This window comes from Pteronotus mesoamericanus, unplaced genomic scaffold (assembly GCF_021234165.1).
Source record: "Pteronotus mesoamericanus isolate MK-2021 breed Mesoamerican mustached bat unplaced genomic scaffold, CSHL_Meso_final contig_94, whole genome shotgun sequence".
Classification (NCBI taxonomy): domain Eukaryota; kingdom Metazoa; phylum Chordata; class Mammalia; order Chiroptera; family Mormoopidae; genus Pteronotus; species Pteronotus mesoamericanus.
Window position 1 is genome coordinate 46,358,100 of NW_026555285.1, and position 16,692 is coordinate 46,374,791.

The 16,692-nt window shown below is 36.0% G+C and overlaps 1 protein-coding gene across 2 annotated transcripts in view; it reads right to left on the reverse strand.

Annotated features, from left to right (window-relative positions):
• Positions 1 to 16,692, reverse strand: part of INTS6 (integrator complex subunit 6) — a 76,794-nt gene that overhangs the window by 7,299 nt on the left and 52,803 nt on the right. For both annotated transcript variants that reach the window (XM_054586496.1, XM_054586495.1), the window contains 10 exons: positions 14,027 to 14,152; positions 12,443 to 12,597; positions 8,618 to 8,770; positions 8,361 to 8,493; positions 7,677 to 7,771; positions 5,731 to 5,841; positions 4,516 to 4,731; positions 2,258 to 2,384; positions 1,051 to 1,193; positions 603 to 834 (listed from right to left, as the gene is read on the reverse strand). In XM_054586496.1, coding sequence (XP_054442471.1) covers positions 603 to 834; positions 1,051 to 1,193; positions 2,258 to 2,384; positions 4,516 to 4,731; positions 5,731 to 5,841; positions 7,677 to 7,771; positions 8,361 to 8,493; positions 8,618 to 8,770; positions 12,443 to 12,597; positions 14,027 to 14,152 — 1,491 coding nt within the window. The remainder of the gene's footprint in view (positions 1 to 602; positions 835 to 1,050; positions 1,194 to 2,257; positions 2,385 to 4,515; positions 4,732 to 5,730; positions 5,842 to 7,676; positions 7,772 to 8,360; positions 8,494 to 8,617; positions 8,771 to 12,442; positions 12,598 to 14,026; positions 14,153 to 16,692) is intronic.

Sequence of the window (16,692 nt, forward strand, 5' to 3'; positions counted from 1 at the left end):
CCCCTCACCTCCTTCCCGAACCCTTGCTGCTAGAATTCTCGGCTCCCTCGGGGCCCTTCTCCTACTGAAGACCTTCACACGCTCTTCTTGGGCTACCTCCCCAGCTCAGGCAAATGCACAGTGTTGGCTAATTACCATTCATCCTTCAGGGGTTGCTTTAACCAACTTCCTAGGAAAGTGCCTTGACCCCGAGGCCAAGTTGAAGCCTCACACCAAACACATCCACAACATACTCGACTTCCCTTTTGTACAATTCACCACACTTCTAATGAAATGTTCAATGGCTGTCTTTCCTTACACATTATAAACGGAAGCAAAAGTCACCGTCTTGCTCACAGCTATACCTCAATGCCCAGTACCGTAACTAGCACAGGCATTTAATAATTAGCTGTTGCACTAAACTGGTATGAATGTGACAATACCCTTTAAATACTTAAGACTTGCAAATATTTTAGATGACTGCTAATAATAAAGCATAATGAACATATGAAATGTTCAACAAACATTCATTAAAAAGACACACAAACATAATTACATGCCAAATTTAGAATAAACATATATTCTCCTGCTGCTCTTAGACTTCAAAAAAAAAAACCTCTTACTTTTATGAAGAGGAAGGGGTTTAATAAGGTCCGGCTGTGCTTGGGTCATAGGTACAGGTGGTCCTTTTCCTCCAATGTGATTGTTCACGACTGGGTTCTGCTGCCTGCCTCTCAGCAGGGGAGACATGCAGCGACGTCTTTTAGGGATCCCTTGCATATTTGGTTCTCCAGGTCGTTTATGTTTATTTTGAGGTCCAGCCACAAATTCATCTGCTTCATCTATCATCATACCCTGTAACAAAATATGTAATTTCTCTGGATTTACATACAGTTTTTAAATGGCACAATTAATTCCAATTCTCATTGAAGCAACTATATTTAACCATGTTGACATTTATTAGATACTCTACCAGGAAAACAGCTTTAGCTGACTTTAATTAAGTTAGAAACTTTTAAATCCAACAGTACCTAGCACAAACAAATTTTTAACAGAACATTTCAAATTTACCTTTTTATCCAGCTTAAAGGGGTTGCCAAATGTATGCAACCTTCGAGGCTGATCAGGATCAAGTTCTCTTAGTGGAGAAGGTACTTGCTTGAGGTATTCCTGGTAATTCCCCATTTGTGCTATAGGAACACTGTGCACTTGATCTTTTCGAACAAAACAGAGCAACAACAAAGGTTAACCTCGCTAACACATGTTCTGGTTATCACATATCTTCTTTTTTATGATTTTTAAAAAAATATTTTATTTCTTTTACTTTTAGAGAGGGGGAAGGGAGGGAGATACAAAGGGAGAGAAATATCGATGTGCGAAAGATGAATCAATCAGTTGCTTCTCGCACACCTGCAACTGGGGATGTGGCCCGCAACCCAGGCAGGCGCCCTGACAGGGAATCCAACCAGCGACCTTTTGGTTCGCAGGACGGCGCTCACTCCACTGAGCCACACCAGCCAGGGCATCACGTATCTTCCTATAATATGAATGCTACCTGGTGTTATTCTAGGCAGTCCTCCCTTACCACATACTCTAAATTAATTTGTTGCCATTATAAATATTGTGATATAAGAATCTTTGGAATTTCTAAAATAAAATTTACAATCACTGATTTTCTCTTCTAAACAAAAATATTGCAGCTAATTGCAGTGCACAGAATCAGCAATATGTGTAATCTTACCATGTAAAGGAACGTTTCTACTTTATTCCAAATATATAAAATTTAATGACAGCAGAATTTATAGAAAAGAGAAATCATACACATAACCCTTTTTATATATCACTATAGTTGGAATGCTTACATCAGAAGGCAAAGGGTTAAATTCTCATCTGACTTGATTTGTAGTAGGTGCCATGGATACGGCTAAAAGAAATATCAGGGTAGGACAGTTCTTGGCCACCCAGAGCTAAACCATCAGATATCAGCATATCGTAAGAAAACAGCCGGGTGTGTCTGGGTGTGTGAACGGATAAAAAACCAAGAAAGGACACTGAGCTGTTAGCAAAGGCTGTTACTCTGGGCAGCAGAATCTGGAGCAACAGTGATGGCAGAAAGAAATGTAGAGAACCAGGGGTGACTTTTTACTTCATTTGTCTGAATCTACAATGAGAATACAATACTGTAATAAATCTTCAAGAGTTACAGTATTACTATTGTTTTTTCAATATAAAGAAAAAAATTACAAAAGAAACACCAAAATGAAAACTGTGATCTAACCTTCATCCTGCCCTTTAAGAAATCTGCGGGTGCTCTTCATAAGATTGAATCTCATTCTTGTTAAGTGATCCAAAAGATTCCGTCTTGGTATGTCATACGCATTTCTGAATGTCTGTGGCTTTAAATCCTATTGAAAACATTCAAAGACGAACAGAAGTAAGAAACTAAAATCTCTAGTCTGCAGCATAGGTTTGAAAAAAAGATATACAAGTTAACTAATTTAGCTTAAAAACAGAACAGAGTTATGAGGTCATCTTAATGTGCTATTTTGGGAACCAAAAGATAAAAAACTGGTAGCGAGCTCAACCGAACAATCTTAAGTTCGCATCTAATTCAAGGTTTTATTATATATATATCCTGGCTAAAAGAAGTAAATATCCAAATTTTAAAGACTTTCAAGGCTTTTTTTGGTATGGTATGTAAATTACACGTCAAGCCTTGAAACGGAACTGCCTATTTTGTTTCAAGGCCTGCCATATAAAACCACCTAGTTAACCATGCAGTTTAAAGGGTGTTAGTAAATTTTTAGCTGTGAAACAATCACCACAATGCAGTTTTAGAAGGCTTCCAGCATCCCGCAAACTTTCTTGTGCCCAATGTAGTAGGTCCTTACTACTAGCCCCAGGCAGCGACTCACCTGCTTTCTGTCTCTGTACGTCCCATTTTATGCATGAAATCTTTCAACATCTGATATTGTCTACCTGGCTTCCTTCACTTAGCATGACATTTCTGAGATTCATCTATGTTGTTCATGGATCAGTAGTCTATTCCTTTTTATTGTAGTAAAGTAGTATTCTATTACGTGGATATACCCTATCTTTTCTCCATTTACCAGTTGATAAACACTGGTTTGTTTTCAGTTTTGGGGTATTGTGAATAATGCTGCTATTCCATATATTTCGGTTTCTCTTGGGTAGATGCATATAATTGCTGGTTATATAGCAAGTATATATTTACCTTCTTAAGAAACCGCCCACTCTCTCCCATCAGCAGTGTGCGCGAGCCCCACCTGCTTTCCAGCCTCACCAACACCTGATGTGAATTTCAGTCTTTTAAATTTTAGCCATTCCAGTGGTGTAGAGTGGGATCTCGTTACAGTTTTAATTTCCATTTCCTTAATGGCCAGTTAGGCTGACCATCTTTTCATGTGCCTGTTCAAGTTTGTGTATCTTATTTGGTGAAGTAGCTGTTCAAATATTTGCCCATTTTTAAATGGGGGTGTTTGTCTCTTTGTTATGGAGCTGTATTAAGTTCTTTACGTATTTCGATATTAATTTCTTTATTCAGTATATGCTTTTCTCCCAGGCTTATGACTTCCTATTCGATTTTTAAAGTTTCTTTTGAATTAAGAAATTTTAATTTTAATGAAGTTCCATTTATCAAGTGCTCTCTGTTTTGTATTTTAGAACTCTTCAATGATCCATGACCCAAGGTCATGATGATTTTTTTCCAGTTTTCTTTAGTTTATAGTTTTAGTTCTTACATTTAAGACCATGATCACTTCAAGTAATGTTAGGTTAAGGGTCATGATCATTATTTTCGATATGGATATCCAATTGCTCCAGTACTACTTGTTGAAAACACTGTATTCAGAGCCTCTGAATTATTTTGGCATCTGTATTAAAAATTAATTGATTACTTGTGTGAGGGTCTACTTCTAGACTATATTCTGTTCCATTGATCTATATGTTTGTCCTTATGCCAACAACATGAAGTGCTGATCATTACAGCTTTAACAGTAACTTTCAACATTAGATAGTGCAAACTGTCCAACTTCATTCTTTTCCAAAATTGTTCTAGCTATTCTAGTACCTTTATACTTCCATACAGATATTAGAATCAGTGTGTCTGTTTTTACAAAAAAAGCTGCTAGGATAAAGATCTTTTTAATGAGTATTCATAAAGTATTGTAGGGTCATACTGTACACCCAAGGTCCTAAGTATCAAATTGCAGTGACGCTACCATTTGCTGTATAACTTTAAGCAATCTCTAAGCCTCTGTTTCTTCACTTATAAAATAAATGGGTTGGTTTACTCATTAGCAATACATCCATTCACTCAGTCACCATGGACAATGTTTTAATTTTAAAATTCAATGATTCAATGACAGTACAATATAATGATCATTATTCTGTAGAGGTATAAAAGTTCCTCTGAGAGTTTAGACAAACTGAGTTTCAGTTCATAGAAAATTTTATCTCTATTCAACAATGTAACAGAATATAATTAGAGCAGAACTAAGTTCATGTAACTCTTACCTTATTAAGCAAAGCAACTTGGAACCCAGTGTATTCTTTCATATTCAGGTCCAGCAGTCTGTGAGGAACATCCTCTGAAATTCCCTGCAGCAGCTGCTGAAAATCTTTCCTGTAGGCCATTGATAAACCATGTGATCGGCTTCGGACTTTAATTCCAGTTTCCTGTACTACTTTCTTGCCTACAGATCCAATGACTCGATCAGACTCTATTTTGGCCTAAAGTAAAAATAAACGAGAATTGTCTTGATATAATCTAAATTGGTGAATTAAATACTATAGTTTTGGTCTTCTATAAGTAGTTACGTATTTAAAAAGTCCGTAAGAAATTAAAATTTCAAGTGACATACTTTATGTCAAATAGTTGGTAAATTAAACATAGCTTAAACAATGCCTTATGATTTTAAATCATTACAATTCTAACCTTTTAGAGCAGGGCAAACAAACACAACTCTAATTGTAGATACCCACCACACTTAAACCATGTAATGTAAAGACACCCTAAATGAAAATATGCATTTCTAATTCAGAGCTGACATAAAATTAGAAAAATCATCGCATCAATATTTACTTAAAGACGTTAGTGTATAACTAAATGTTCACAGATATGGCAAATAATGATGCAGTTTTTCACTGGAAAGCAGACAGCAAATATTTTGACTCTTTACACCTGCATTTCAATTAGCAATTAAAGTAAATATGGCAGAAGTACTGGGAAAATGATGCATATTACACAACATTAATAACTTGGCAGTCAGTTAAACTGTATACTGCTTAACTACCATAGTGTCTGTTAAGGTGATTTATGCCCAAAATGACAAATTCAATGTCTCTTACAAATATTTCAAATGAAACTCCCCTTTGAAAGAAAAAAACCACATGATTTAAAAGATAAAGCAAAAGAAACTGGCATTTTTTCTTAAAAAAAACACTTTCTAAGAAATTTCTCAAAAGAAAACAAAGAATGTTCACATACGGGAAGTCTAGGAAGCCATTTCATAAACTAGGAATTATAATTCGAAATTAACATTTCAAAACATAGCATACCATGTACTTGAGACAGAATTGTGTTAACATACGAGAGATGTGGTTTTAAAACGCAATATACTAATTTAATGGAATTCTATTAGAGCTATCAAGAACTGACATCTCGCCTGTTAACATCTTAGCCAAAACCATCCCACATACATACAGGCGCCCTCTGTTTGCCCACATTACCTGCTGACTCAGTTTTTTGAGGTATGAAATGACGCTGTAACTGAGCCCGTACTCCATACTGTCTGCTATGAGGTTGGGTGCTCCCATCATTCGAACAGCTTTCTTCAAAGGCTACGGGCAAGAAAGGAAACACCGCTTGTCAAAAATGTCAGGTTCGATGTATTATGTCAGTTTGGAAAATTTCTCCCCCCTCCAAATTTCTCCTTTTCCGCAGTAAGAGTAGTGATATATTTGTGTTTCAGTCACATGTTTGTCAGTGGTATGGAAGGCAGTTTGAAAGAGTTAAAAAGGGATTAGAGGCTATAGTAACAACGCTCAGCCAAGAAAGGTGAACAACCCAGACCTCCTTAGTTTCCTCGAAGACAGCGAGCTGGGAAGGAAGGGCAGGAGGCGCGCTGCGGGGGCAGGTTTGGTAGGATCAGGGGAGTAAGCGAAACGGAGTCCAAGGGAAGAGAAGGTCCCCGCTTTGGGCAACGGCGTGGGCTGTGGCTCAGCCGTGCACGTGCTTCCTGACACCTCAGGTTCTGCAGCCTCCCTGGGCCTCGGTTTCTCATTTGCAAAATAGTAATAACAGTATCCACCTCACAGGGTTGTCATGAGATTTAACAAACTGATACATGGAAGGCACTTAAAAAGCATTTGGCAGGCAATGAGCATTCAGTGGGTGTTAATCATTACTCTTACCATTAGCTGAGCCAAAACAACAGAGGGAACTATAAGGAGGAGAAAAAGTCTAATATTTACTATGGATGTGATATAATGAAATAATATTTAATTGTAAGGAGAGACCAAGAGAACCACTTTGTACAATGAAAACTATCACTAGCAGGAGTGTCTATCATACGTGAAAGGGACAGAGGCAGAAAAAGGATAGTAACTGATTGACATATTAGAAAGTGTATAAGCGCTTGTGTGAAACTAGAATCAAATCCCAGCTCTGATAGTTGATATCCATGCAGCTTTGGCTAAGTCCTCCAGGCTCCTATGAAATGTAAATGAGTCAACATATGTAACATTTCATATTCCAAGTGTTTCTTCCTTTCCCTCTTACATGGCAGGCATTATGTGCTAGACGCTCATACAACTTATCTCTTAAAACTGTAAAATATGATTTTTAAAGCTTAAAAAATTAATGTTCTTACGAAGGACCATTTACAAAGATCAGTTACAGTCAAATGCTATAATATTCTTGAATTAAAAGCAGAAAGTGCTTTTATCTGAAAGTGCTTTTAGTGTGGATCTTTCTGTTAAATTACTTTTCATAAAATAGTGCACATAATAATATATACAGTATTGGCCTTATCTATTATGATAAACTAGATTTTAAGTAATCAAAAAATTCATAGTTTTAAAAATATATGGTTCTATAAGAATATACACTTTACCCAAAAACATATTTCTGAAGATTTAGAAAATAATGCAACAAAAAATAACTTTGAACCTTAGAGAGAAATAATTCTGAAACTGCAATTTAAAAAGATAGAGCAACGATGCAGATTAAAAGCCTAAACTCTAAGGCTAGACTGCCTGGGACTGAATTCCCGTCCCCCATATATTAGCAATGTAGCCTTAGACAACTTATTAATCTTTTAGTGCCTTAGTTTCCTCATCTAGGAAATAGGGGCAAAGATCATTTCTACCTTCTAGGATCAATATGTAAATTAAATGGGGTCAAAACATGTAGCATGCAGAGGACAGTAGCAGGCATAGGGTAACAGAAATATAGGCATAGGAGTATTGTATATATTCATAATCATCAACCTTATCATCATCATTATTTTACAAATCATTGAACCAACTGAATCAATTACATCTATATTGGTCATGTGTACACACAATCTTCATGATATTTAATCTATAACAGCAATAAATAGGAATACTTAAAATAAACTACAAGCATAATATACCTTTATAACAAGTTCTATTTTTAACAATAATATTCTTACCCCAAGATAGTAGGGAGGCATTGTCTTCAAATAACTTTCAAACGACTGTCTCCATTTCAATGTTGGTTTTGCTTTATGAACTTTAAACAAGTCATCTATAAATGTATAATGTAAACAAACTATCATCACTCATTTTCACAGATGAAAATCAAGTCAGGTAAGTTTAACTTTTAAAGTGCTTTCTCATTTGTAAGAGGAACAGTAACATGCGATATAAGCTTTTAACAAAATAAAAGTGGTAAAATTTCGGTTTCTGGAATTTTCAGTTGGTAATACCATTTCAGAAATAAAAAGGTGCCAATTATGTTCTAGAATTACATGAATGATAAAAGTATCATTACATGTTACTTTTTGATTGATACTTTTATCATTGTATTACCCTTAATGATAAAAAATACAAAGAAAAACTATACCCTAACTAAACATGAAACAAATTTGAGGATATAAACAAAGCATGTACAGTGTTTTCTATATACCTATTAATACTGTCACTACAACTTTTAAATATGAGGTGATCCATAAAGGAAAATTAGTCTTTTCCAACAGTACTCGAAAATTACAGCAGATGGTGCCCAGAAACTAACTTTAAGGTATCATATTATTTTGGGACAAATTCATTTAAAAAAATATTCGACAAGCAGAAAGTTGCGCTGAGCCGCGGAGAACACGGCAGGAATAACTCACCTAAAAGGGGAAGGAGGACTGGGTAATTGTAAGGCATCACAAATAGGTTGACACAGTTCAGTGCTGTACTGGCTTTCAAGTAACCGAACGGATGACCAAGCTCACTATATTTTGCACTATTGCTCACATATACCTGTCAAAAAGGAGTGGTTAAAACTTCTGATTTTTATGAAGGTTAAAACCTTTACAGAATATTGTACAAACCCCTGATCCAATTTAATGTTTTAAGAAACATCTAAATTAAGTGATCAGCTCACCTGCCAACATGTTTGGGGAGATTTCCTTTCCAGGATAAACTGAGTCAGTGGTGAAGGTTCCAACTCATATTTGTCAAAAGGCAATTTGTCAATAACCATTGGTTCACAGTCTGTACAGGAAAACTTCACTACAGGATGAGACGTACGAGGTGGCTAGAGGGGAGAGTCTCATTACTATTTATGCAAAATACCAGAAACAAACTCATTTTCAGTATCCCTCACTACCAAAACTGACTCAGTTCCTCAGTTTTGCTAGTGAGAATTCAATTTACTAGTCAAAGCACCATTAGCTGAAAGAATCTTGAAAATGCAAAGCTTAAATTATTTACTATTCAGCAGGAAAAGACAAAACACTTTAAAATCTATACAAAAGGAAAATCTTTTTAGGTTTAAAATATAAATTGTTGAAATTAAGTACTCATTAATATTTATATCTAAGGAACATATAGAAACCTTCCATTTTAAGTCCTCACTTGTAGCGATTTAATTACTTGTATAGAGTAGTGGCTTCCAAACTGATCACACACTTTGATCAGCAAAGTTCTTGAATATACAAGTTAGGACATTATATATTTAAGAATTATTTATAAATTATTAAGTATATGTACATGATATATGTATAATATATTATACACACATTATATATACACATATAATATGATATTAAAATATATACCATAGTAATATTAACAGTAGAAGATGCCTTGGCCAGGAAGCTCAGTTGGTTAGAGCATTGCTCCAATACGCCAAGGTTGCAGGTTCGATCCCTGGTCAGGGCACATTCAAGAACCAACCAATGAATGCATAAATAAACTGAAAAATAAACTGATGTTTCTCTCTCTCAATTAAAAAAAAATTAAAAACAGAAGAATAAAATAAACAGGAACAGAAGTTCCCATGTATTCTTTCCCCATTTTGGCAGACTGTTTTGGTCATCTTTGCAGTTTACACACCCTACTTCTAAAGATAACAAAAACAAAAAACAAAAAAAACCACACAAAAAAAACACCCAGACAGTACTTCAAAGGAAAAAAAGGTGGGGGCATGCTACTCTATATCCGCCTTAATAATCTCCTTCCTAAAAACCTCACTAGTCTTTGAGGGTCACAGCGAGGCTCAGCTGGCTTTAGGGGCACTTTTAGGAGTCAGCAACATGGCAGAAGACATCAAGGGTCAAAATCAAGATCTGCCAGCCTCTCTGACAGCCACTTCCTCAACCAGAACCGGACCAGGAGCTGCCAGCCACCTGGACTTGCAGCGGTGAGAAGGCAAGGACGACAAACGGGGGCGACGTCTTTGTGTGCGAACAGCACTCGTGCTGGCCCGTGTCCTGGGGGCCAGCCTGGGGCAAGCACAGGCAGACGCCATGTTTCCTGGGACCATCAGCACTTGGCTCCAGCCTCCTCTCCTCGGCCCTCTGTCCTCCTGCCAGGGCGGTGAGGGGAGCCCTGGGAACGTGGGGATCCGCAGCCTGAGATCCTGAATTATGACTTAACTCTGCTAATACTGGTTTGCAAGTGGAAAATAAATCAACAAAATCTCACCAGTCAAAGACTGGTGAAGAAAACATGAGCTATCAGGAAATGATTTGAAATTTCATAGCTATAAAGGACTCTCAGAGCCTCGGTTGCTGCCTCCATACTGGTGGCTCCTGGGTCTGGTCTGCGTGGGGACCAGGCGCCTCTCATCTCTCACGTACACAACTGCGTGCTGAGCACAGCCTGCGTCTCCCACAGGTCCCTCAGGCACACTAGTGCCCAGGCTGCTATTTCTCCCCCACACCGCAAAGCCTGTTCCGAAAGCCCACATGCCACCCGTAATATCCTCCTCTCAGCCTCCGTAGCCAACGGTCACAAAGACCTAGGTAAACTGTCCCCACAAACCCTAAGCCACTTAGCGGCACTCATCAACGTGGCAGGTGCTCAGGGTTTAGTTACTGCCCTGTGCGTCCTGAATTTTCACCTCTCTAGAAATTTGTCTTCTAATTCTTATCGCTCTAATGTTTGCCTTCATTTCTTAGACTAGTGTAACTGCTGATTTTTTTTTTACTAACCTCCCTAATTAATTAGCCCCCCTCTGATCCCATAGCCATAAAATTTAATATAAAAGTTCATTTGGTTTTTTCCATAAGATGACTCTGGTAGTGCTTAGCTGTCTTTAACTTCATGTGAAACATTTTTGTCAGACTGTATTTTGACAGCTGTCATATCAGTGTACATTTCAAAAAACGTATCAAAATTGGTGAATTTTTGTATAGCCATTTTAATGTTGAAGATGGAAGAAAATATGCAACAATTTTGGCATATTATGCTTTACTATTTCAAGAAAGGTAAAAATGCAACTGAAATGCAAGAAATTTTCCTAAAGCGGCATTCTGTAAAAATGTCTGTTATTCTTTGAGCCCCACTGCAAAAATGCTTAAATTCCTTAACCTTCCATTTAAAGTCACGAACAATTTTGGTCCATATAATAGTACTCTCAATATTCTACATAGGTGTCATGACCCACCTTTACTCAGCTACTTGTCATTCTTCTAAATACACCTTGTTCTTTTTTACTTCCACATTTTTTTTCTCATACTCTTTCCTCTTCCCACAGAAATCCTACCCACGCTTCAAAATCCTCTACGGCTTCTAACAATCTGCACTAGACAACCAGAGTAATATTAATAGAGAATACCTGTGATATTGATTTTGAATTTCTATTAGGATTCAATAAAGTACCATATATATTGCTGAGGGTAGTACTGGTAAATAAAGATAATCAAATGAATACCAACAAAACAATATTTCATAAATATGGTATCTGTTCTTTAAGAGTTAAAAGAGCTCCAGGAGAGAAAGTAAAATGAACAGAGAAACTGATTTTCTCTATGAGGCCAGACTAAAAAACCATGATGGCTCAATCAGAACAAAAAAGAAAAGGAATAAAGAAGATACCTCACTGAAATTTATTAAATCTTAATTTTATTAAATTCTGAATGAATAAAGGAAATACCACTTTATAATTGTTGTGTAGATTAAAAGTAAATATTATCCTGAAGAGCTGCTATAAGTTTAGAGTATAAAAGATGTCAAACAGGATTAAGTTTAATTTGTAATTTATAGCTATCTGAAACATGTAAGGCTGCTGAATGATATCTGAAGTACAAGTCTTATCTTCTAAGAGGAGCATGCCATAGTCTCCCATAAAACAGCCCATGATGTCCTCAAATACTAGAAAAAATACTAATGTGAAAGAAAACGTATTAACAAGATTAAATAGATATTTTGTATAATTTTATATTAGTATTAGGAAAACCATACAGTGAATACTGGTAATTCACCATAATCTTTCACCATAATTCACGTTTCCAAAAAATAATTCATAAACAAGACCAGAAAAGCATTTCTATCTTAAACCTCAACACTGTTAAAACCATGCAAGTCAACATAAATTGGTAAGGCTAAGTCCTAAAAGATTGCAAGTAAATGATCAAAATTATTGTGTAAGCCTTTATTTATATTCTAAATTGGGTCCCCAGGACTACACTTCATGTTACATTACCCTTAGAATCCATGGAGAACTCCTGACACACCAATGATCTGTACCCAGATGCCAAAAAACCCACGTAAGCACAGTCTTAGATTCCAGAGCAACCAGGTGCCTTTGTTTCATTACTACAGCATGAACAACACCACATCCTAAGGCAACTGCTAGCTTACCACAGCGCTCTGAACATCTAATTCCTGGATACCAGCCGCATGTTTAACTGAAAGTAGTGAAACCAGCATAAAAAGCAGCTAAATGGTCACTATTACAAAGCACAGTCTCTCTGGTACTTACTAGTGTTGGAGAATTCTGATCTGGCCAAAAAGATTCTGGAACCGGCCAATGGCCGATAGGAACCCCCGTCTTAGGGTTTGGTCTGACGTAGATGAGTTTGTGACAGCTATGCCACGGCTGCGACCCGAAAGGCCTGGATATGTCTGGCTGCCCATCTACGGCAAAGAAAAAGTAAGACCAAAGAACAAACGAACAATCAGAAAGTGTGTATGATTACAGGGAAAAAGCATCAAGAGTTCAATTATATCTGTTAGTACTTAACTTAATAAAAATGTCCTAATACTTGTTTAATTCTGAATTTTCCTATTTTTCTTACGGGGTAGATTACTATCATAACTGCTTAACATCTAGACTAGATTAAAATTCACTAGAGAGCGAAGTCTGCAAATGCCAGCTATGAGGTTCAACAGCTGAAAAGAGGTCCCACAGTATCCTTTGCTTGCCCAATCAGAATATGTAAAACATATTTTATGGTAAATAGCTGTCTGATGAATAATATGCTTCCCCACCAGATGGTAAGGGCAAACACTCAATTTCTTCACCACCCTGCTTGGCTTAGTGAATACTAGGTCAGTACTGCTAAATCAGTAATCATTTCAACTAAAGCCTAATAACTAAAATAATAATAATAATAATAAGCAAATCCAAATTTGAAGTACCTCGTTTTAATATGAAATAACTCTAGCAAAATAGCAACTCTCTTCAACTAAACATTTATTTGGTGCCTAACACTATAAGCCAAGCAATAAAATGACCTAAAAATAAATACATTCCCTGCCTAACAACTCAATTAAAAGAAAAAGGTGGTTTAAACAAAAAAATAGGAACAGCAAGACAATTTATACAATCCTACCATCTTCTGCTCCTTCCTATAACCCCCCCCACCCTGAGGGTACCCAATGTTTGTCTCTACGACCCTTCTCCCTCCCACTCTAGTGGATCACCTCTCCCAAGTGTCAGTAACCACTTTCTCATCTCGTTACCCCCTCCATGTACCATGCAGGAGGTCCAGATGTAAGAGCTGTCCGGTGGTTCTAATGTAACTCCTTATTCCCTCTAACATGAATAGCTCTTGACCACACAATACTAGAATAAAGCTAGCCAGGGCTTAGCTAGCGTTAAATAACCAAGCTTAACAGCAAAGGCTGGGTCTTCATTTTTGGAACCACATAAACCATTTGGTTCTGACTAGTTTAGTCCTTAGAAAAAAATACAGCTAAGGAATGAAATAAACAAACTCTTGGGAAGACAGACAAATGGGAGAAGCATATATACAGGAAAGAGACAACATTCTAACACTAAAAGGGAAATATGAAGTTGCTCATCTGTAAATACTTAAAAAGTTTTTTGGCGCTTATAAAATTTCAGGCTATGAACAATCAATATAAAAAAGTGATACTACTGAACCACTAGCAGTTTACCTTGACTTTCCTAATTAACCTTCCCTCTTTACCAATAGCTGTTTTGTCATCTTAATAACTTGGCCTTGTCAATCTTAAGGCCAAATCACAGTTTTCTTTTCAATTCCAGCTGCATAATTGACACAGCAAATTTAGAATGTCTACAATGAAAGTGCCACAGTACCTTCTACAGGGGAAGGGTCTGGTCCTGCTTTTTCAAAGTTTATTACCACCCCGCTCTGCACTTTCTGCACCAAGGACTCCAGACACTGATTAAGCATTCTTGGAGAACATACAGAGTATGAGCGACCTGAGATAAAAAAAAAAAAAAGAAGAAGAAAGAAAAAAAGTAAAATAAACTAGTCTGTTGCAGAAATTCCAAGCTTTAGCAAAAAAGAATAGTGGAGTTTCTAACAGTAATGACTAACAAAAGTTCAATGGTAAAGTTCAACTTATTTCATTATCTTAAGGGAGAATGAACAAAACAGTTATTTTCAATAAACCAAAAATTCCACTTTATGGAAATGTATAAATTTTCTCTTTCCAATTATCGGTATACGGAAATAGAAATCTTGATCTGAACAAATCACTATAAAAAAGATCTTTTACTTATATATGTATATTATATATAAAATGTGATTTATATATAATATACATTATATATGTATATCATATACTATATAAAATGTGATTTCAAAAATATATACATGAAAAACTATCTCCAACTGTTATACTATATATACACGACATCTAATATCTAACCCCCCCCAAACCTTACTCGTGCTTAGCAAAAGCACATTATCGGGAAGGTTAATGCTAAGCACATAAGTAGACACTTAATTATTTAATTTGTCTGCTGACAGTTACTGCTTATTTTAAATATTTGCATTTTAATATACAGGTGGTGGCATGTGCTTTTTCTGAATTTCATCTGGCTTCCGTACCTGAGAATTACCTATCTTAAGTAAATTTCCCTTTTGAATATTTTATAATCTATAGGATTTTTAGTTCAGAAGTTCATTTAGTTCATTAAAATGCTAGTGATTAAAAAAATACTACTAATGAAAAGATCTCTTAAACAGGGAATTTCAATATATCTGGACCTGTGTGGTCCCTTACTGTGGTCAGTGGCCACATATGGCTACTGAAAACTTGAAATACAGCTAGTCCAAGTTGAGGTGTATAGTAAATCTAAAATATACGCCTGACTTTGTAGACTTAATATGGACGTGATTCAAAATGTCAACAATTTTTTTAAGTATAGATTTCATGTGGAAATATTTTATACATATTGAATTAAGATATTATTAAAAATGCCCTGGCTGATGTAGCTCAGTGGATTGAGTGCCGGCCAGTGAACAAAAGGATCACCGGTTCGGTTTCCAGTCAGGGCAAATGCCTGGGTTGCAGGCCCGGTCCTGAGTAAGGGGCATGAAAGAGACAACCACACACTGTTTCTTCTCTCCCTCTCTTTCTCCCTCCTTTCCCCTCTCTCTAGAAATAAATAAATAAAATCCTAAAAATATATATTCCTCTAAAAAAATAATGATTTCACTTGTTTCTTTTTAATGTGACTACTATAAAATTTATTACACATTTAACTTGTATCATATTTCTATTATGTGTGCTGATATAGACCAATACTGAAAACCTTAACTACTGAAAACCTTAACAACTGAAACAATCTTTAATCAAACATCTTACAACATATTTTGCAATGAGCTCAATGTGGAATTTTACAAATTCAGCAATTTAACCAAACACGGCTGCATCATTACCTTTGACGTACCAAATTACTCATACCAATTTATAGTTAACATGTGATTTGCTAAAGGCTACTCAGAAAAGAGAACATTAGACAGTAATGTGATTCGAATCTTCAGAGTCAGCTTTACTTAGAAAAACAAGTATCATATAACAAACAACTTACCTGCGTAAGATAATGATAGTAATCATAAAAATACCCACCAATTACCAAGTGGCTATGTGCCTGGCACTATTCTTATTGCTTTATCATATTTACTTATTTAATCCAGCAATAATGTATGAGTTACTTTCTCCATTTTACAAATAAGAAAACTAAAGCACGTAGAAGTTAAATAATTTAACCAAGTTAGTAGAGTAGTATAGCAAGATTCAAACCCTTGGCATATTAGAAACTTTAATCTGGGTGTGCTTTGTTCCCTGGAAAACACGGGATTAATTTGAAATCAACATTTAAAACAGAACATCTATATGGAGTCACACTTATTTCATAGAATTAGTAAATCACAACATTCCTTCTCAGTCAGCTTAAACATGTACATAAAACAATACATGAAAAGGTGGGCCATTGGAACACATGAAGCATGTAAAGAACTACATACTACATAACGGCTGCATACCTTGTTTCATGAAACTTAAGTATATTCTCAAGATGCCATTAAAAAACAAAAGTTTTTAGGTGTAAAATTGTGGCAATTCTCTCTACTCCCCTATCCAGTGTTGTCATCAGTTAATCAGTTAGAAAAATGTAAGTAAATGAATTATGATGTTAGTATAAAATAAAACTACTAATAAAGATGCTTAAGAAAAATGTGAGAAAAAGGGAATAAACTTGAGTGTGAATAAACTTGAGTCACCTGGTAAATAATAAAAATCCATTAGTTCTTTTGAAAATAAAAGAGAAATAGCAAATTTTGCCATCTTTACAGAGTCATATCCTATATAATGTTTCTCTTATTCTCTGTCAAAACGCATCTCTTGGAATGTGTGATCTTTTGTTTGAAGCATAAAGCTTCTAGGAGCGTTACTTATATTTGCGCAAAAGGCACATACCTTCAAGTGAAGAAGCTGGCTCACTTGTGGTTA